This window comes from Gossypium arboreum, chromosome 9, assembly GCF_025698485.1.
Source record: "Gossypium arboreum isolate Shixiya-1 chromosome 9, ASM2569848v2, whole genome shotgun sequence".
In the NCBI taxonomy this organism is placed as follows: Eukaryota; Viridiplantae; Streptophyta; class Magnoliopsida; order Malvales; family Malvaceae; genus Gossypium; species Gossypium arboreum.
The window spans coordinates 71,290,915-71,313,926 of record NC_069078.1 but is presented as its reverse complement, the minus strand read 5'-3'; the positions used below and the strand labels follow the sequence as shown (position 1 = coordinate 71,313,926).

At 28.0% G+C, this 23,012-nt stretch overlaps 1 protein-coding gene across 2 annotated transcripts; it reads right to left on the bottom strand.

Annotated features, from left to right (window-relative positions):
• Positions 1-8,571: 8,571 nt before the first annotated feature.
• Positions 8,572-14,668, bottom strand: LOC108454600 (putative axial regulator YABBY 2). 2 transcript variants are annotated; one of them, XM_053018762.1, is made up of 6 exons: positions 14,300-14,668; positions 12,513-12,632; positions 11,892-12,027; positions 11,083-11,131; positions 10,912-10,987; positions 8,572-8,910 (listed from the first exon to the last, which is right to left on the bottom strand). In XM_053018762.1, exons 1-6 carry the CDS (start codon positions 14,366-14,368, stop codon positions 8,797-8,799), a joined length of 564 nt encoding a protein of 187 aa, XP_052874722.1. In that variant the 5' UTR covers positions 14,369-14,668; the 3' UTR covers positions 8,572-8,796. The 2 variants fall into 2 exon arrangements, with proteins under 2 accessions (XP_052874722.1, XP_017608603.1); XM_017753114.2 differs by having other exon boundaries at positions 11,892-12,021; positions 14,300-14,667.
• Between the last annotated feature and the right edge of the window lie 8,344 nt (positions 14,669-23,012).

Below are 23,012 nucleotides of genomic sequence, written 5' to 3'. Positions count from 1 at the left end.
GTTCTTTTCCCATTTTGGTGTAAGATGTGACCAGACTTTCTCCGATAGTACCATGGCAGCCATGAAATGAGCCCGGTTAAATTCCAGGACCACTATCCCTTGGTTCACATTTTGGTCACGTCATGTCGGGTCCCTATCCCAGCCCTTGTGGTTCTCATATTTCACCCACTTTAGCCCAATTGCCTTTTCTCCCATAAAAACCAAAGTTTCAAGCTTTGATGCCTCTATTCCCTACATGGATTTAAATAAACAACTTAAGCTCGTATCATCCCTTGTTTATCTACTAGCATTGCTTTAAATAATTTTTTTGTTCTTTATTCTTAACGCTACCCACCTGTTAATGAAATTATGTGATCCATCATCGTTGTAATGATGTTTTATTCAGTACAAAAAATCCAAAGACGTGATATTGATTCCTTTTTTTTATAACCTTAAAATGGATATGCATGTAGGGTAACCCTGTCATAAAATAATTTGATCAAAACAAGACCCGAAGGGGGGCATCATTTAATAATGTGGGTGAGATTTGGTTTCTGGTTTTTGCATCAAAAATAAGATGGACAAACAGCCACCACACGATTTCCTTCCATCTTTTTGTTTTGATAGGAGGAAAGTAATATATAATTTGCAATGAAGGGAGTTGATATTGTTCAACCATACTCTGAAATGGATCGCTATCATTTCCATGGATTTTTTATATATCCATAACCATTCTATCTCATCCCTTTTCATTGTACATTTGACCCATCGATCGATCCTGTTTTTGGATCAAGCTTGAGTCTAGATTTTAGATTTTTCAATCGGCTCGTTTTACTATTTAATATTTATAATTAAATTTAAAGAAAATATTTTATTATTATTATTATTATTATTATTATTATTATTATTATTATTAAGCGGTAAAATGAGCCATTTTGACAGGGCAGGATAGCACCTCTATTTGACACGGAAGAATAAATTATAAATATCTCATTTAAATATATAAAGTGTTGATGCGAAGATGAACAAGGGAAGAGAAGGGGAGCAGTTCACCCTTGTCTAGCGATGTACGTAAAGAAAGAGGGTAGAATGGTAGATAGGTCTGCTTAGGCCCTCCCTCATAGGTTTGGAGGTTAATAGGAGATCTAGTCGTAGAGTGCGTATGGTGGGGCCTATACTACTCTATCCAATCTTGCTTAAATGGATCCCAAGAATGTTCGTATGTAGAGATGTGGGTGCCCGGAGGAGTGGGTAGCGTATTTTGAAGCGAATGATCAATGGAGGTAGAGCTTAAACACATCCTGGGCAATGAATAACGAAGTGTCACTCACAAGCTTGCGCTTCTCGAATAGCTTGCAAAACAAGTATATAACATAAGGTAAAATAATTATATTCAAACTAACACAAAATGTGTCTTCACACCCCCAGTGTTGGAAATGGATGGGGTTGTTGGCATTTCACCATCCCTAATTAAAACTCTAATTAATGTTACTCTTTATATTTTTGGCTGACCACTACGAGCTTGTCGACTTTTGCAATATCAATCTTTGATTCCTCAACGTGAGTGTGTTTTTGAATGATTTTTCTATTTTTAAAATTAAAAATATTTAATAAATAGAATTAAAATTTATATTCAATAATAACAATATAAAAACATCTATTTTTCTATAATAAAATCATGAGAAATAAATTCCATAACAAATTTGATATTTAAAACTGTCTAAACAAAAGAATATTTTTAGTTGAACCATCATCAATTTATTTAAAATTTACCAGCCTTAATTTCAAATTTTCAATTTTACAAAAACAAAAATAGTGAAAATAAATGAAAAGAACTTTTAAATTTTTTTCTTTAACATGTTTTATTTTCATTTTCAAAATTAAAAATTAAAATTAAAAATTAAAATTAAAATTTCAATTTTATTTAATGTTTTTATTTTCAAGAAAACAAAATGAAAAAAACACTTCTATTTTTTTATTCCAATTGGAACCTATTTTTTAGGGGTGAGTATTTGGTACATTAATAGTGTATTTTTTATTTCACAATCAACCTTAAAATATTGACATATGTCTCTTTTAAAAATATTTATTTTTAAAATTTTACTATATTCTTATAACGAATGGGTGTGGTATATTCATATCATAACATATGAATAGTAAGAACTAGCATTCTTATTGAGACTTGAAATCATAGGGAAGAAAATAGATTTATGGATGGAATCAAATATGTAGTAGTTACAGACAAAAGTATTCGGTTATTGGTGAAAAATCAATATACTTCTAATGTCAAAACAGGATCAACTAGGACAGAAATAAAGCATTAGTCGAACTCTTCTTTGGTGTCAAGGTAATAGCTATGAATAGTCATCAACTCCCCGGAAAGGGTAGAAGAATGGGACCTATTATGGGACATACAATGCATTATAGGCATATGATCATTATGCTTCAACCGGGATATTCTATTCCACCTCTTAGAACGAAAAGAACTTAAATTAAAATACATAATAGCATGGCGATACATTTATACAAAACTTCTACCCCGGGCGCACGCAATGGAGCCATAGACAGTCAAGTGAAATCCAATCCACGAAATAATTTGATACATTTGTCAATCCCCTAATCTTACTTGTGGAGTCTAAAAACTCCAATTACAGTGTACCAAATAATTTCCTCTTTTTAGTGGTTCATTGAGTTTCTAATTTTATGTATTATGTGGAATCAAAGAAGTATCTCTTATTTTTTATCAAAATTTTGAAATTTAAGATCGACACACTAACAAAATTGATTTCATCTAAACCTTAATATTTTAAATGAATTAAAAATAAATTCTAAATATATAGTGAATTTTACTCTTTTTTTAATAAATTCATTATAAGTTATAATCATATTTGTTTTTATTTTTACACAATGTCTAAAATTATTCATAGTACTTCCCCAACCTATAAATAAGAGGATAATGCACTTCAGCGCACTTGAACCCATATCCTCTTAGATTGATAATAATACATATACTAATTGAACTAGTAAACCCACAACCGAGTGGTGACTACTCATCACTTTCCAAGTTTCTGGGACTTCGATTGTCTACATGCTCATCCCAAATGAGTAAAAAACTTACAGCTAATTGAAAAGGTTGAATTACTTTGTAAAAGATGAGACTTAGGACAAAAGAAAGTACCAAATAATGGAAATTTGTAAAAGGTAAGAAGAGTGTACAATATGAATATATACTTTTTCACGTGTCTATATTTTAATTTTTAGATGAATTAAATTTGTAAAATGAGAGTTAAAAAGAAAAAGAATTAAACTGCTCACAAAAAAAAAAAAAAAAAAATAGGGACTTTTAACAATTAATATCCGAAATATTATAAATCGATAATATTAATTAGTGATCATTTTACAACAAATTAAAGTTAAGTGACCTAAACCACACATAAGTCACTATTTCTATATTTTACCTTTAAAAAAATATAATTATAAATTTTGGAAAGCTTTAATTAGCAGTTTAGAAAGTGGAGTGGGAGTGCAGCGTGTCTGATTTCTCAAACCAAATTTGTACAACCCTTTTGTTTTAAAGGAAACCAAATTTGTACAAATCATGATTTGTATGTGATTTTTAATACGAATTTAAGAAATTAATAATTATAGTTCATAAATTTGTGTAATATTTTATTTGTTTTTTAATTTATTATGTGATATCATATATATATTTTATCTCAACATATCTTATATAATTTATGATAATTATATTATATTAATATTAATTATTTAATATAATTAAATTTATTTTTATAAATTAATTATTTAAACCGGAGTAAAAATATCTACTGTTACTATCTGATATATAGTTTTTTTTCTTTTTCTAATTTAGAATTTGGACATCCATTTTAAGATATATTTTATACTGATATTAGAAATGGAGATAATGCATGATGTTGGGTTTTTCTTTTAGGAAAAATTATATAAAAAAAATTATTTCAGTGTCGTTATTGTGTCAGGTGGTATTTGTATGTATTTTTTGAAATCCCTGTGAAAAATATAAATATTCATGGTGGAGAAAAAAAAGAAAAAATATTTTTAAATAGATGTCGCCGGTCTGGCAAGTAGTCGGTCCAACTTTAAAAAAAAATATTTTGTCAATGAAAAATATGAAAAAAATATGTTTTTATTGGTCATCGATGCATCAAGTGACAACTGTGAGAATTTTTTTTAAAAAAAGTGAAAGAAAAAAAAGTTGAAAAGAAACAGTTGAAATAGAAAAAAACTAAAAAAAAATAAAATAAAGGAGGAAGTCCTTGATTGATGCTTACTTCATAAGTGGCTCTTGTCTTCTTGGCTTGCTAATGCCACCATTAGTGGATTGAAAAATTTAGAAAAGGACAACTAAACCCAAATAATCTTAGATGAGATGAGAGTGGAAAAGAAAGAGATATAAGAGAAAAATAGAGGGATGAGAGAGGAAAAGACGGAAACTAAATAATATTTGTGTTCAATTTTCATTTTTTGAATTTTTCAATCCACTGGTGGTGGCATCAATAAGCCAAGAAGACAAGAGCCACCTATGAAACAAGCATCGGTCACGGGCTCCCTTCTTTATTTTTTTTTTGGTTTTTTTTAATTACAATTATTTTTTTTTCTTTTGTTTCACCTGGTTTTTTCAAAAAAATTTGATCGGTGCCACCTGGCACACCAGCAGCACCCATTAAATTTTTTTTTCCTTTTTTTTATCTACTGCGAATACCTATATTTTTCACGGGTATTTTAAAAAATATATACGAGATTTTTTTTTTAAATCTGATAATTGAGTGATGATTAAGGGAAAAGGGGTGGTACTGCCAGTGTATTAATAGCACCAACCGATATTGTTACAAACGAGTCATTTTCTTATATAAAATATCTTTATGATTAATTTAGTAATTAATGAATATTTTTAGATTATTTATATAAAAAAAAAAAACTGATGTTCTGGCAACCGAGAAAATAAGGTTATGTCACTATTGACTTGACTCATCCGCTTTTTTCTTCCTACCTGCTACTGCTGCTGTCTGCTACGGAAACCACCAACATCTCACTCTCTTTCCTAAATCTTAGGATGGAATTTGTGTAGAGTCGAATTAAATTTTTTAATCATAATATTCAAATTTAATATTTTACATAAAAAATATTACTGTTTGAATTAAAATTTTAATGTATAAAAATGTACAGCCTCTGATTTATACCCGACATGACAACACAATCCGCTCATCTTTTTCGTACTCCGTATCACAGTAACAATAAGAGTATCAGAAAAATATAAAACATAAAAAGAAAACCAGGCAGCATACATATACATATATATTATTCCAACTGGGTTGTAAACACTTCCATTTACACCCTCAAATCCTTCACTTTCTCTTTTTGCCCAAATAGTAAAATGAGTTTTGTGAATGACCTCATTTAAGAATAATTTAGGTTAATTTAGTGGCATGCGTGATATCATATTTATTATGCAATTAAACCCCACTTTATTATGACTCAAATCTATTATTGGAGGTATATATCTGGTGGGATCCTTGAATCTATATTCTAAAAAATTATGCACAACATAATGCATGCGCATTCAACATCTGTGGTAAACAATTATTACAATTAACAATAAACCCAAAATATGAACTACTATGTCTTTGTCATGTGTATTTATATAATATTAAAATTAAAATTAATCAAAATACATACATGATTGTTATTCTGAGTTTGATTATTTAAAGATTATTCATTCATTGTGAACTATGTAATCAAGTGTTCAATATTTGAGATAAATATCAAAATTATACATCAACTTTAGTTCAATCTGTGATCTAATGTATGAATTTTGATTTGATGTAACTATATATTATAGTTCAAATCTATACATAAAACTCTTATTTTAATTGATTGTGTACATTTATAAAAAAAAATATAATTAATTCTGTATGTATATATATCAATTATTGTATTTGTGATTTGTCAAAACTTTTTCTTTTTAAAACTCCCTATCAATATTCTACCAACTAAATCAGACCTTTAAATTAAGTCGTCATCCTCAAACATGAATCCAACTTTTTATCGAGCTTAAAAAGGGGTGACAAAAATCTAAGCAAAAATGTAGAGAAATAAAAGCAGAGTTGAAGAGAGGTTTGAACTGAAATTGGAATGCCAAGCGTTCTCTGTATGACAAGGGTATGATTGGGTTGGTCAATCCAAAACCTTATAAATGTTACTTTTTTTGAACTCCAAGGTGGTGTGTTTGTGTGTGTTCGTCGTGTATTTGTGTAACTCTTTCTGCATGGTTTTTGTGCCATCAAATTATGTGAAGAAAGCCCAACAAAATACTTTAATCATCTTTATAAATGACATTTAGACTTCGTTTGTTCCATTGAAAATAGTTTCTTGAAAGTGATTTTTAAAAAATGACTTAATGTTTTTAAAAATAATATTTTCTGATGTTTTTATTAATCTGTAAAATATTTTCAATTATTTGATTTTCTTAAAATATTTTATAAAAGTTGTTTTCAATAAAACAAACATACATTAATTTTTTATCTTTTCATTATTTAACTGAGTTTATTTTATATTTATAAATTTATATTTTACAATTTTTTGCATATATTAAAAATATTTTGTTAAATTCAGTTCAAGACAATGTCATTTTTAGTTACATGACTATCAAGTGAGTATTTTTTAAATGTGATATAAAAAATTGACAAAAATTTCAAAATGTCAACGATTGGACTTGATTTTCAAATCTGAAAAATAGAGGACTAAGTTTTTGAAAGTAAAAGTACAGAGACTAAATTGTAAATTTGTGAAAAGTACATGGACTTATTACATATTTTAACCTTTATACTACAAAACATTTATTATTAAAATTATAATATTGAATATTTTCAATAATATGTGAAGAATATTATTTAACATTATAATTTTAAAAATTTGTTATTAAGGTAAAATTGAAATATTAAATAATTTATTAATATAATTTATTATATGACTAAATATAAATAATTAATTATGTATGTTTAATACTAAATATAAATAATTAATTATGTATGTTTAATAATATTTTATACTAATATTTCAATAATTTTAAATATTTTTAAAATAAAATTAAATTTATTAACAATATAATAATATTAAGCTTGATTTAAGTTAATTTTTATATAAAATAAAATTACCTATAGAGGAGCTCTTTTTCAAAAATAAAAGCGTAAGTCATTTTACGGGAAAATGGCTTATTTTACAATTACTTGTAAGTCATTTTCTGTTGAGTAAACTGTTTTCTATGAAACAAATACAAAAAAAGATATAGAAAATATTTTTCGCAAAACTTTTTATATGTAAGTAAACGAACCCTTAATATTTAGTCATCTGAGTTTGATTTGACATCTGAACACGACAGATGGACACATGCTAAACAATGCTTATATATCAATATTAATTATTATATCTAACCTATTGATAAGATTATGTGAAACAACCTTGAGAAAGCTTTTATCATGAAATTTCTAAACTCTCTTATATGTGTAATAATAAATATTATTAATAGACGAGGTTTTGATTGAATGTTAAATTATAAAGTGTTTAAATTTATAGATGTTTGTAGCGGTAGATTTTGAGATTAAATTTTGAGAAGAGAGTTTAATAAAATTTTTAAAAATTTTAAAGAGTTTAATGAAAATTTTTATAAAAGAATTAGGGGTTCAATTAATCTTTTGTGAGATTAATGAGAATTTTTAAAATTTTTAAGAAAATTTAATTAAAATATTCAAAAAAATTAAAAAAGTAGAAGGAAAATTCTCAAATATTTGAGGGGACTTAATTAAGATATTCTAAAAATTTCAACCCAACAAAAAATCAAAATTTCCTAAAATTTGGCAGGCGAGAAGGTCCCCTAGGTCCTCAAAAGGATCCCCTCTCAATGTTTTGAGTTCAAATCCTATAATGTGTATTTTTATTGCTATTTTTCTTTATAAAAAGATATTTAACCGCACAAACGTCTAAAGCAAGCATTAAATCATGAACAAAATGTCATATTGGCTAAGTAGTGAATGAATCAAAGTGCCTGTCGTGGACTATAGAATTGAAAAGAATTAAGAGAAAAACAGAAAGGGGAGATTTTGGCAGAATTTATTTGTTATAACCTACTGGTTAGTGGCGGAGTTGATTGATTTACCCTATTTAGGATAGGGGGAGAGCCGATGATATGGTGGCTGGAGTGTGGTAAGGAAGCTTAGTGCTTCTCTAGAGAGATGGGTTTCCCATGAAGAGAGAGAGATGACCCAGACGGAGAGAAGAGAATAGAGGCACACCTTGCAGAGGGTCCATGCTTAACTATATAAAGGGGCCTTAGTGGGTTTTTGCTTAAACATTTATGTATTTTTATGACAATTAAAATACAATTTCATCAATATTGCATTAGTTTATATATATTTATAATTTTTAAAAAATTAAATTAAAATATTATTATTTGGGGGTCAAAGTGTAATTTAACAATTTACTAAAATGTTCCCATATTAGGGGGCCTTAGTATCTATCACCCCTGTCGCATAATGAACCAAAAGAAATTGCAACATATTATTCCCTGGAATAAAGTTATGAGCTGAATTCAACATGCATAAATGCAAGCGCTAGAATAGAAGGAAATTAGTTGTGAAAAGTGCAGAACACGCAAATAGCAAGGTCAGGAGAGGACAGCCTTCCTAGTAATATGGTTTACGAGACTATTAATCAAAACCTCAACTTTGTTTTGTAAATAAACATATGATGATTGACTTGTAGTCACAAATTGCCACTGTGTATTCAGTAGTAGGGGTTAGACTTTTGAGCACCCTGGTCTGCAAATGACTGGTCCAGTTTTGCTTGCTTGTTTCCCTCCAGTTTTAGCCCAAAGTGAATGTGAGGAAAATGTGCCCACTGCAAAAGCATTTATGTTGTTATTTGCATACTATCATATTAGTGCAAGTCTTCTAAAGTACACTTATAATCTTCCAAGATAAATACATATTCATATAAGAAGTCAAACCCAAATAATAGGGACTAAATTGTTTCTTCACTTGTCAATATAAAGATAAGATGTGGAAGATATTGTCAAGGCATGGCAAAAGTCCTACATTTCTTGTTTCCTTTAACATGTGGAGAACAAATCATTAGTTCTCAACACAAATTGTGGATATAACCAAATTAATAGCCTGGCATTAGGGACGTAATTTCATTACGAAAGGTGTGTATTATTCATTGGATAAATGGATAATGTTTAAGTATTTTTGAATATATTTTTATTTATACCTATATCATAGATTATAACACACTCACGACTTGAATAAAAATGTATATAATAATTTTAAAAAATTATAATAATCAAATATGAGTTTAGTTAAAATGGTAAAATTAAAATTAAAAATCATAATGTTTTGGGTATTAAAAATAACTTAATCCTAATTTACTGTAAATTACACATATCCCTATGATTTTGGAATGCCCTTATGCCTCATATTTGAAGAAAATCATATAAACTGTTAGATCTATTTGCTAAGCAAGTTTTAAATGAAAAGATAAAATAATAAAAATATTGTCATTATTTATCTATATATTTTCTATTTTTTATTTTTATAGTTTTAATTACAAGTTAATTAAGAGGACACGGGTTCAATTAAATCTTGAGAAGAGTTGTGGTAGAAGTAGGCATAAATTGATTGTATAAAAATAAAAATTAATTACATATTGAAGTATTATAATATTAAATATATTTAAATTTTTTATAAAAATTATATTTGACTTCAATTTAAATTAAGTATTTTAATTTTATATTTAATTTAGTTATATGTTAACCTTAAGATGAATTCTATGTAAAATAATTAGTTATCATTATTCAAAAAGTTTTAATGGAAAAAATACTAAAATATAAAAAATCTCAAAATTAATATATAATTAAAATTTAAAAGGTTGTAACATGTATTTGCATAAGAAATTATTTTAAAAAAAAGAGTAAAAGAGAAGATAAAAATAAAATATGGGCAATGAAGTCTTACATTAATGGGTAAGGTTAAATCAAGATCTCAATTTCAAGTTTATTTTTGTATAAATCATGTATAGGTTTTAATTCATATTTATTTTAATTTATTTTTATTATATTTGGGTCTTGTATAAATTTATTCTAGTCTAAGTTTAGATATATTTTGTTATTAAATTAATTATGCTTTGTAATGATTAACTGTCGTTATAGTTATTCCAATCTATTTTTATTAATCACAATGTATTTCTAACTTAAAAAATTTATTTAATATATTAATTGAAAATACATTATATTTAAAATATGATTATATTATAATATAAAACAATTTATAAATTAAATTGTTTTGATATAAGCCTGCATCATATTTTGGTTATTAATCTAATCGTATTTTATAATGATTAAGTCTATCCGATCTATTCTTTGTAATTACAATGTGAATGTATTTGTAACCTCAAGAAAAACTTGTATATATTAATTGAAAAATATATCATGTTTAACATATGATTACAAAAAATTATAATTTAATTTAATAATAATCAAAATATTTCATAATTAATTATTTTTTATTATTTTTAATTTAAAATTATTGAAAATAAAGATTGAAGATAACAAGAACAAATTAAAAATAAGTAATTAATAAAAAGTAAATTTTAATTTTATTTAAAATTTGTTTAATAAGTAAATGCATTTTTATCAAAATTTAGGAGATAAGTGGGTCTTTTTCAAACTTTAGGAGGAAGTAGATATTTTTTTATCAAATTTATTTCTTCTTAAAAAAGAGTAAGTTCGACCCATCAACTTAAAACAACAAGAAGAAGAAGAAAAGATCTCTTATAATGGAGTTATGGTTAATTGCATTAAATAAGCAATGAGTATATATTGTATGTATCCAAAAAACTTACATTTTTTGCAGCAGTGCTGAAAGCTTCCCTGTGGCTGATGTCTGGATTACTTGCCTTAATCCTTTGGATTTCCTCCCTAAATATAGCATTATCCAAGTAAAGAGAACGTGTGAAAGATGGTTTACCATCCATCATCCATAATCAAGTAACCATGTGTTTGGTTCAACTTACTTTATAAACCTGTTATATGCAGAAGGAACACGTTGTCTCTTCTCAGGGGCTGCATTATTTCATCATACTTCATCAAACATTTAATTATAAGCAAGCTTAAATTTAACAAAACTCTGGATCTAAGGCTTCACATCTCTATGCAATGTTTTTTCCATACTTATGTGATCATATATAGAGAATGTAGGCAGATATATAGTAGATGCTAAAACATAGGAAGGAAATTTTTTCAATTGGCATAGGCAATCAGCATTTGTGGCATGTGAAACTTGACAGTATAGGGTTCCAACCTGGGTGCTCAAATGGTGGTCCATTTTCATGCAGACGTAAGCATACGAATTGTTTGTGATAATTAATATATAACAATTTAACGTATGCTGTAGGGGCAACTTTGATATGGTATAGAGGCTATGGTGTAGGAAACTGTTAATAATTAATGAGGAGTTAAACTTGTTATGTAAGGTCACCATCTTGTAGGGGCTATGATTGGAAAGGAGAGCTCAGATAAGTTGCTTAATGTGTTGATTTTTTTACTTTTGCCAGTTGCGAGGGAGCCCCTTTTTATCCTTTTGGTTCCAAGTTTTCCATATCCGTCATACAAAAGCTAGGCATTTGGTTCTACATTTAACCTTATGGTATCAACTATGCATTGGGCTTTTGCATAAGGAACTTAGCTCAATGCATTTGCGTAGATATGTATAAGTACAATATATATGAGTTAAAATTTGATGTATTATCAGTGAACTAAGAGAGCATAGAATTTGATAGTCCATCAAATATAAATACTATATATGAGAGGGAGAGAGACTAACGGCGAATAGGAGGCATTCTGGGTGCTTCATTTTGTGCAGAGTCAAATCCAGAAAACTGCTTGTTGCATTTGGAAGACGACCCACATTCCTTATTTGAAGGATCTTCATCAATGTTTATGATCTGCTGTTTCTGCAACTCCACTCAAAACAAAGTAAACAAGTGAATCCTCCAAACAGTCCCTTTCTGATTTGGCCCACAAAGCTTTTGATAGCATTGAGAAGAGCATTGAAGCTCCACTTTGGCCTTGGTTTAAAAAACACATCCAAAGACCAAGGTACATATATTAATTGTAACGAAAAACACCCAACAAAAGAAACTAAAAGGGTTAGTATGTATAATAATATCAGAGTATAAGAGGAAAGAGGTCAAATCAACTGAAACAACAGATTTATTGTTTCATATAGTATTTTGAGAACACACCAGAGTATAATATTATTAATATCAGCTAAAAGGGTTAGGAACCCATAAAATAATAGTATGCTTTGGAATCTTTGGTTAATGAAAAAATATGCATTCCTTGTCTTAAATGCTTACCCTTCTTTTCCATAATCTTTTAGTATTGAGTTTAATATTCAGGAAGTGATAAGAGGGGGGCAATAGAACCTTGATTATATTTATACCTGAGCATCTTGAATGGGAACTGTTTGCTGTGAAGTTCCCATATTTACAGACAGCAGATTGGCACAATGCCCGCATCTAACAGTCACAAATTTGAACAAGCTGTTGTATGGAACACTAACCTGCAAAATGTTACCATTTTGGAAGCTTAATAAAGTAGTGAGAACTGATTAAAAGCAACAACCTGTATATATATATGGGTGTGTTATGTTTGTTTCATATATTACAATATTATCAAACCCTAAGCGAAGAAATCAAAGTTCCAAGCCTAATATCCCCAGAGACCATGACATTTTCCTTCTATGGTCCCCGGATCTGCCATTTTCTGAGTATCCAAACACTTGCAAATGAGAGAAAGAGGGGGGGAGTCATGAACATGAAGTAATCCTTTGTCATAAAAACTACGTATGGCTTTCAGTTTTCATTGAGGGTTCTATTTATATGGGGGAGGAGATAGAAATGATAGCAGGTGCCAAGTTTATACTAATAAGACATCAAAGTTGAAAGAGGTGAGTGATTTGATTAGCTCACATGGGCAATAACTACAAGTACAAAGGACTTCTCATTTCTCCCCCAATATTATTATGTATTTTCCTTTCGGTGCGCCTCACTTTTTTGGCTGACACCGCAAGCTAGATGATAAAAGATAGAAAAAGGAAAAAAAGAAAACCCAGAGTGAAAGAGAGAGATGAAAACGACGTGACTGGAACGGAAACCATAAAAGTCATGAGCTATCAAATATGGCCATTGAATAAAGAAAAAGATTAAAAAAAACATTTATCATGAATGGTGATTGATTTACTGATCTATGTGCAGTGTTTGGGATCCTGTAAATGTGGTTTTGTTTGTTTTCGGAGCATGTTATGAGGAAAAGATGGTTGAAAAAGAAAAGCAGCACTTGGGTTTTATTGCTTGCTGCTTATTATCCATGACCACCTCTCTCTCCACCTCTTTCTTTTTGATATTTATATCGAATACATGTCCATCACAAAAAGCACCCATAAGAGTAAAGATCTTAAAAGAAGAAAGATTGTTGATGCAGTAGCTGTTTAGCTGATAAAATGAAGAAGATCTAAGAGGATTTGTAATTGAAAAAACCTAAAGCAACTTGTAGGCTTGAATTTGGAGAGGAGAGGAGCGGTAAATCAGACATGAAATACCATGAATAATATTGACTTTGGAAGGTAGGAAAAGGAAAGAATCTCCTCCATTGTTGACTTGTACCTTGACCTGGAAGAACCCTAAATAGTGCTTACCTGTAGCCCTAGTCATAGCCTGAAAAAGCTTTTACCACCAGAACAAGTCCCTTTGGAGGATATTTTGTTTGCCCTTTTGAACTGTTGAAACTCACTTCATTTGCTTGTTTATGAGGGATCAATCTTTTCAAGAGTTTCAAATCATAAAATCCCCAACCAGGCTAAAATTTCTCATAAAATATGACATAAGAAGAAGAATTTTAAGCTACTTTTTCCAAGTCAAATCAAGAAATCACATGATCCGTGGATTATGATAGGTAAAGTGTATTATTTTTGCGTGTTTTTTTGTTTTTGGCCATAAAATTAAGAAGAAGAAAATTGGAGGGGTAAAAGGGCATATTTTAAGTGTTAAATATTTTCAGGTGAATTCCCACACACTGTTCTTCAAGAAAAGAACCCAATTCAGCAAAACCAAAAGGGTAGGCATTGAAAACAAGCCAGTCATGGGCAATTCAACTCTCTTTTCCCAAAAACAAAAAAAAAGAAAAGCTATATAAACAGAGAAAAAGAAAATCAGAATTAGAGTGGTGTACCGCTAAAATGGTGTTGCAGAAGTTGCAGTGAACATAACAAACACGTTCAGATGCCAAATCCAGTGACATTTTTGTTTCAACTTTTTTTTTTCTCTCTCTTTTTAAATATATATTCCCCTAGAACCAACAACAACAAAATAAAGAAATGATGAAAGGTTGAAGAATTGATGGAGAGAAGTAGGAGGACAAAGAACAAGAAATTTGTTGGCTTTTCTTTTGGCTTATAATTTATGTAGATGAATTTATATAGAAATGTATAAAAATCTGATAGGACTAGTCTGGTCGGGAGAGAGAGAAAGAGTGTAGTGAAGTGGGGGTGGACGAAGTGATAGTGGGTAGGGAAGTGTTTTTTTTATTACCCTTTTCATTATTAGCATTTTTTAAAATTAAAATGTGGTATTTGAATTATATTAAAAATCATTTAAATTTGAACTATCATATTTAAAAAAAGAATTCCTAGACCCACATCTTACATTATTAATTAATTAATTATTCTAACTTTTTTACATAATTAAATTACTTACGTTATTATTATTTCAACTACTTTTTTATCAAATAAATATAGTTTTCCTTCCAATTTTTTTTTTAGCCAACTTGTAAATGCGTCATGATCTTCTTCTATAAACATACCTTATTAAGTCGTATAAAATTTAAAAGTTAAAATGCTAAATGAGGCATCTGAATACAATTATATAAAATAAAGATGACATCAAGAAATATCAATGAGGTGTTATTTTGGTTTGATTGTTGTTTGGATATATACTATTTGTTATTATATTGTAATTCCGATAAAAATATATGTAATGAATTTAAAATAATTTATACAATAATAAAAAATAATTTAGGTAAAATGATAAAATTAAAAATCATAATAATATTTTAGGTTCAAACCATATTATACACAAGTATTTTTTAGATTGTATATGAAAAGATAAAATAATATCTATTGATTATTAAAAAGAGGGTTTTTGGTAAATTCATTATTGAATTGGTAATTTAGTTGAGGCCACACCAACTCAATAAAAACATTTAAATATAATAATAAATTAAAAATGAGGCACTTTTAGTAAATTCATTAATGAGTTGGTGATTTGATTAAGGGTGACACAAATTTAATGAAACATTTTAATATAGTAATAGAATATACGATAGAAAAAATACAATTATATCAAAATTTTATATGAAAAATTATTTGACACATTGCCAGTGAAAATTTTTAGACTTTGCAAGCAGATTGAGGGTGTGATAAGTGTATTATAGGGTATAGTAAAAAATAAAGTAAATAATTATATAAATAAATGTGAGATTTGTCACGCCCTCAACTCGCTTGTGCTAACGGTTTATCAAAAAATTAGATTACGGTAGACACACATGTGGGAGAAAAATAAAATTATGTAACAAATATATTTATTAAAATTTGGTATAAATAGTAAATGTGATTTTGGTTGAATAATAAAGTTTAAATGTTGAAAACTTTGAAGGTGTAGCTTCAAATTTTATCATGTGTATGTTTTTGCTATTTTCTATGTAAAATATATAAAATGATAAAACAACCATAAAATATAATTTACTTCAGAAAATAAATGTATTTTTGTTACCTTACAACTAATTTAGAACCCAATTAATAGGTAACATCAACTTAACCAAAATACTTAATAATAATATAAATAGATATAAGTGAAAGCACTTTAGAAGTCCTCATATTATTAAGTGGAAGAATTTAATCCTTGTATTATTAAAAATTTCAAATAAGGCTAAATTAGAATATAAATAACATTTACTGTATTAAAAATGACATAAAATTTATATTTTTTCATTTACAGTTTAATTCCAAACAAAAATTTTTATTTATAAAATTATAAAAAATTTAAAATATAACTTTATTAAAAATAACTAATATTTTTAAATTAACTTTATTAAAATTTGATTTGATTTAATTATTTTAATAATAAAAGGATTAATTCAAGTAAATTTATGGATAGAATATAAAATAGGATTGGGATATGAAAAGATAGGAGGGGAGAGAGAAAGGGAAGAAGGGGGGGGGGGGGGGGGGAATGGGTGTTATGATTGTGGGAATGAGTGGGTGGGAGTTACTCAACTCTCAAGTCATTTAAGTTAACCATCCATTCATACCTGGGTTTGTGTAGCGGACGAGGAGGAGCCCCCACTCTTGTTTATGCTTTCGAATGTTTTAGGGATTTGAGATTAAATCCCCCCATAAAATCTCTTCACTAACCTCCCTAGATTGGCTCAACACATCAGCTTTTATCATCATCTTATTCAACTTTACTTTTTTCTATAATATTAATTGATTAATATTTTAAGATTACTCTTTTTTTTTTTTTTTTTCTTATAAACTGGGTTAAAAGAGATGTGAAGGTGATTTGGGAAAGGAGAGATGAGGAAGTTGAATGTATATATATTTTGATAACATCATTACTTCATTAAATATGCAGTTGGTGGGTTATAATCAAATTTGCTGATAAGTTTGAAATTATTTTGAATGGCAAATGTTTTTGTTTTGGAAAATGTGTACAACAAACTAAACATCATGTAATCTTAAAAAGTATATTATACATATTACAAATTTAAAAATTATCTACATAGTGAAATGCATAGTTTAAAATTAAAAATATTTATAATATTAAAATAAAAAATAGATTAAATTTTGAGTAAAATAAAATTTAAATACGTAAATATATAAGATTAAGAATATTTGAATACACTATAATTGTTTATGATAATGTTGTCATTAATCTTTAATTGATATCAAGTTAATTTGTGACATCGACTCAATCAATAGCATTATTAATGTATACAATTGATGAGTTAATAAAATATGCATAATAAAATTAAAATGTATTAGATATTTTGAGATGAAGTTTTGATTTAGTGACAAAGTTTTAAGTTTGTAAAATCCCACCATATACAAATGATTTATTATTTCTTTTAAAATAAAAAGATTAAAGTATCATAGAATAACATTACTTATTTTAAATACAAAATAATATTTTGTAATTTTCCTAATTGAGTTTTTATATCATTGATTCATAACACCAACTCAATCAAAAGTTAAAATAATAGTATAAATATGCAATTTATAGAGGTAATATAATATGCATAAAAATTAAAATACTATAAATATATTAAAATAAAGCTTTGGTTAAGTGGTAAAATTAATGTTTTAACAATGCAAATGACATGAGTTCAAATTTCATCCTACACAAATTATTTATTAGTTTTTTTAAATAAAAGACTAGAGTGCATTATAATAATATAACTTATTTTAAATATGGAATGTCATTTTCATAATTTTCCTAACCAAATTGGTCCCAATAAACTTGTGTCACTAACTTAATCAAGCATATAAATAATATTTTAGATTAAGTAATTATAATATGAAGTGTATATACGAATGTTATACATATTAAGTACAAAATTTTAACCCTCAAATATGAAAAATGTAAGTAATGGGTTTAACCTCAAATTATAATCTTAATTTATATAAAATAGTGATTAAATTTTTTATAAATATTTATTTTATACAGGTTTAAATATTCTTACGACACTTTTCAAAATTTGTAAATATAAATAAAATGAACAAAATGAATATATTAATTAACAATGTGGTAAATATATTTATTGACAACTTAGTTTACCATTTTCACAGCATTGGACAAAAAACGTAAAGAATATTTTTAAAACTAATTTTTTTAACATGCAGCCTAATTTTAAGGAATTAATTAAGTGATGAATTTGTTTAAGATTTAAAGATAAATCTCAAAATTATATATGAATTTTAATTTAATGTGCAATATGATATTATTTAAAATTTTAATTTTGATTAAATTGTATTGTAATATATAAACATAAAATAATGCTACATCAATAATTGTATTAATAATTTGTGAGAATTAAATCAAATTTAAATTTCATTTATACCATTATTCAAAATCAAAGTTCATGTTTATAATTATACATCAATTTTTTAAAAATAAATTAAAATTTAATATATATATATATATATATATATATATATATATTTCCAACATCTAATCATATTGGATCCTGCTATTGCTTAGCCACATAATATGGACAGAAATAGATTTCATCTTCTTCTAGTTCTTATACTTGTACACATGTTGTAGGAGGTGAGACTTTAGACTAATATATTCAAAGCAACTAATTAAGCATTTTCCTTAATAATGAGATTTCGCATAATAGCAGAGGGTGAAACCTTTGACTAACATATTCTAAGCAACTACTTAAGAATTTTCCTTAACCTAAATATGTTTAGCTAGAGAAATCTAATTACTGATGTCTGATTATTAGATTGATAAATAGCGATAATCTAACTGTGATACGTAGGATTAATTTCTTCTTCAAATTGCTTTTAACATATATATGAATAATATGGCAATCCACGGTAAAAAAAAATTGTTAAAGAGATCAAAATAAAGTAACAAAATGTGGGAAGGTAAAAAGTAAATTATTATATTTTTAAAAAGCTAAAAATATAAAATATTCCATTTAATTAAAAGCTAATAAGGTTAAATTAAAAATGTTAATTCTTGGAAAGGCTAAAAGCAGAGCCAACCCAAGGTCCTACTTCTCCTATGTCAATCAAACTATAAGTGAAACAGTAAAAAGATTGTGTTAAAATTTTCAAACATTGCCTACTATCTGAGATTAATAAATTCCTTTGCTCCTATCCCTTGTTAAAAGAATAATATTCTTAAGTTATTGGTTAGCAAAATTAAATCGCTTTGTGGAGACTTACCTTTACAAGAAATCTAGCGGAGCGATATATAAAGTGATTCTTAACGTTCTATAATATTTTCTGTTATTCCAAACTACATGCTCCTTTATAAAAAGATATTAATTAAACCTAAAAATATTGTTAAAATATTCACCAAGTAACTGGCTATAATAAAAAAAATCCAAGTTCCAACTTTGAAGGCAATATTGTTAGGAGGGACATTCATCCCTCCCAATATGATTCTATTTTATCTCATAGTAACAATTACATCTTTCTTCATAAAAAGTCAATTACTATCAAATAATAATCAAGTCATTCATCACAAAGTCGAACGACCCATTGCCATGTTTACTTTTCATCTATCATTTAATGCCAATGAGAGAATATCATTTACCCATATCTCTAGCTATGAATTCCATTGTTGTGAATGACGGTACATATTGCAGAAGTCGCATACCCAACACACCAACTTTTGATTTCTTATCTATTTAAACTCAGGCTTTTACTTACATCAAAGTATACGAGTCATGCATACATAGTCTATCATCCATTTAGGATTAAGGTATGCCACACTTTGAATGTTACACGTGAATAAATTCATAAATAGATTTAGGATCTATTCTTTTTGGGTCTTGATGCAATGATACGAGTCTTAAGGTCCAATTCCAAGCCCACGGATGTGATAGGTTTACATCACCTCAAGGCCCAACAACAAGGTCAAAGGTCAAGCAAATCAAACTAAGATTCAATCAAAGCCAGTATATGAGGATGAATCTTTTCGAGGAAACGAGGAATGATATATGCACAGAATATGTGAATTGTATTAAAGTCAATTCAATAGAAATGTCAGTTTTCAAATTGAAAAGATTAGTTAACTTGTGACAATTTTTTGGATAGGATCTAGACATTTCTAGATTAAGATGTCTTCATAGCATTTTAGTTAGTTATATCTATGTCTTTATCTTCTGGGAGTCATCCGTTTTGACGCCTAAGACAAAACATCTCCCCAGTTGGACTTGATAGACAATATATTAGTCTTTCAACCAACTCATTTTTGATTAGACTAAGGACATGTTTAGGTTCATCTACTAATATAAGTTGTTTTTTCGTATTACGCTCCTGCCACATAATATATATTGCATAATATTAGCTTAAACATTAGACAACCAATGAGCCAATATTTTCTTCTATTTTACTTTACATGCAAAAACCACATGAGGAAATTATACAAAATATATTAATGTAATTCATGAATTATTTTATTAACCAATCTGTTCGAAAAAATTATAAGTGTACGTAAACGAAAATACTACAGTTAAGGCACCAGATCCAACATTTTGCATGACATAGTTTCACTTACAATAATGAAATTCATAGCTTAATAAAGGGTAAATGATATTGTCTCATTGATATTACGTGATAGATGAAAAGTAATGTGACAATGAGTCATTTGTCTTCGAGATAAATGATTTAATTATTATTTGTTAGTAATTGACTTTTCATGAAGGAAGATGTAATAGTTACTATGAGATAAAATAAGATCAGAGTGGAAGAACAAATTTATCCCAATGAGATTAAGGTTATCTTATGAGGGTGACACACATATGATAAGGTCATTGGACGAGCACTTAGTAAATTAGCTTTTGTAATGGCATATAATAGGAGAACTTAGTCATGATACTTTAGTGGAATGACTTAATGACTAAATAATATTGTAATTAATAGATGAAGAGTCAGAACTTAATTACAAAATATTTGATCCCTAATTTTATATGTTTAATCGGTCCCTCCGTTAGCTTGATATAATTTTGATGGTTTGCATTTAATTTTGATGAAATGGAAAAATGTGAAACGACGAATTAGAGAGATAAGTCGCATGAATCACTATCTGTCGTGAATGACATTCCTCGCCATGAACAAGAAGTTACTTAGAAATTTATTTATATCTTTGAATTATTATTTAATTTGAAACAAAATAATTGAAATTTGAAGTACAAATTAAGTTAATTAAGTCCTCATAGTTTCATGGACGCATCTCATAGATTTTAGTATGGTAAAGTTGTCATGACTCTGACGGAATTAGAATTGGGTTCAAAAAATAATTTAATTAGTTTAATTAATTAAAAGTATAGATAATATTTTGGGCATAGAAAAATATATTTAATAGGCTTGGATAAATTTTATGAGTTGGTTTAAAGACCAAATAGCACATATAATTGACTTGATACATGACGACCAACAAACCCAATCTAATAGTAAGGGGTGGCGAACCCTAGTCTCAAAATAGGGTTGTCATCACCCCTATGATATACTCTAAGTAGGAGTTTTATTTTCCTATTTAAATATTATTATTCAGTTAACACTTGTTCGTTTAAAAGTCTTGTTACATTATATATAAATAGAGATTAAGGGTTAGGTCAAAGATATGCCTCATACATATCGATATTCTGTCAAAATATAGAAAAGTTATTTTCACAAATATATTCTATCTTTTGACAAGAATTCATCTTTTGGTTTCTATATCTTAAAAGTTTCACATTAAAGTTTTCGTCGATTTGATGATAGAGCCCACACTCTAACAAACCAAGGTTGAGGATAGTGAAGAAGATCAAGTGGTTGAAAGTTGGAAACAATTTAGTTCATCTCATACAAAACCCAGGTAAATAGCTTCTATAAACATCACAACTGTCGGTTTGAAAATTTTTTAAAAAAATTCTACCATGCACTATTTCGTTATTTTCAAACTGATTTTTCTAACACCACCCACCCATCCAAGCCCCATTTGGCCACCTCCAACCTCTTAAAGCCTCACCATAGTCTTTTGTCATCACCATACTCCTCATTATTGACCTTATACCTAACCAACAATCCTCTATTGAACCTTAACAGGAGACTTTTTCCTAGGAAAATAACCTTTTCTCAATAAACTAGAAATAAACCGCAACAACAAAACAAAAAAGGAAACAATAACAACAAAAAGTAGTCAAAACAAAAAGGACTCGAGGAAATTGCAAGCTCGAACCTACAAAAAAGAAATAAAGACTACAAAATCAACAAATAATTAAAAGTAGAGAGCTAATGAAAATAGAAAGGAAAGGAAAATTTTTAAAAAACCTAAAAACAAAAAGATTAAAAATGAGATAAGAGGCTTATTTGGGGTTGTTTCAAAGTTGGTTCTCTAATGAGCCTTTGGGAGAGGAGAATACATGGATGTTGTTTTATGAAGTTGCAATTCTTTGAAGTTAAATGTGGGATTTTACACTGTTGGGGCTTTTCTTTTGAAATCTAAATCGTGGTGGAGAAAAGGCTTCAATTTGGAACCTTTTGTAACGCCTTAATTTTGAGGAAGTTTAATTTTTAGCTAGATTTCTTAAATAAGCTATTTTGGGAAGTTAAATAGAGAGATTTTCAAGAATGAGAGCAATATGTTAATTTAGAGGTTGATTAGTGTGTAACACCCTTCACTCATATTCGTCATTTGAATCAGATTACGAGATGCTACAGTAACAAACAAAACAAAAACATGGGAATTTAATTAAAAATTCAACAAAACATTCATCATATTTAAATTATTCAAACAAACATGTTTTGCATATGATTTCGAACTTAAATGGAGCTTACAAAAACTCTACAATGAAACCGAAAACAATCAAGGAAAGAATTGAAACATTTCGAAAAAGAATGGGAAAAAGTGTAAAACAGGAGAGTCACATAATCGTGTAACCAGGCTGAAACAGTGTGGCATTGACTCACACGACCATGTGGCTCAAATTGTAAAGTTTCAACAAATGTCACACGACCGTGTGGTTGGACCATGTAACTGACTGTGACCGTGTGATTTGAAAGTAACCAAAAATCAAATTGCACACGACTGTGTCAATAACCTGTGTATGACACAAGGCCTTGTGGTAAATAGTACAACCCAAAAATGTACCTTAATATGCAAGCTAT

Excerpts from the sequence above, each read along its gene's own strand:
- LOC108454600 (XM_053018762.1), bottom strand. The coding sequence starts at position 14,368 with ATGTCACTGGATTTGGCATCTGAACGTGTTTGTTATGTTCACTGCAAC. Across the intron at positions 11,132-11,891 it reads CAGAATGCCTCCTATTCGCC|CCCCTGAGAAGAGACAACGT; the intron begins GTTAGTCTCTCT and ends GAAATAATGCAG. Across the intron at positions 10,988-11,082 it reads GCATATAACAGGTTTATAAA|GGAGGAAATCCAAAGGATTA; the intron begins GTAAGTTGAACC and ends TGCTATATTTAG.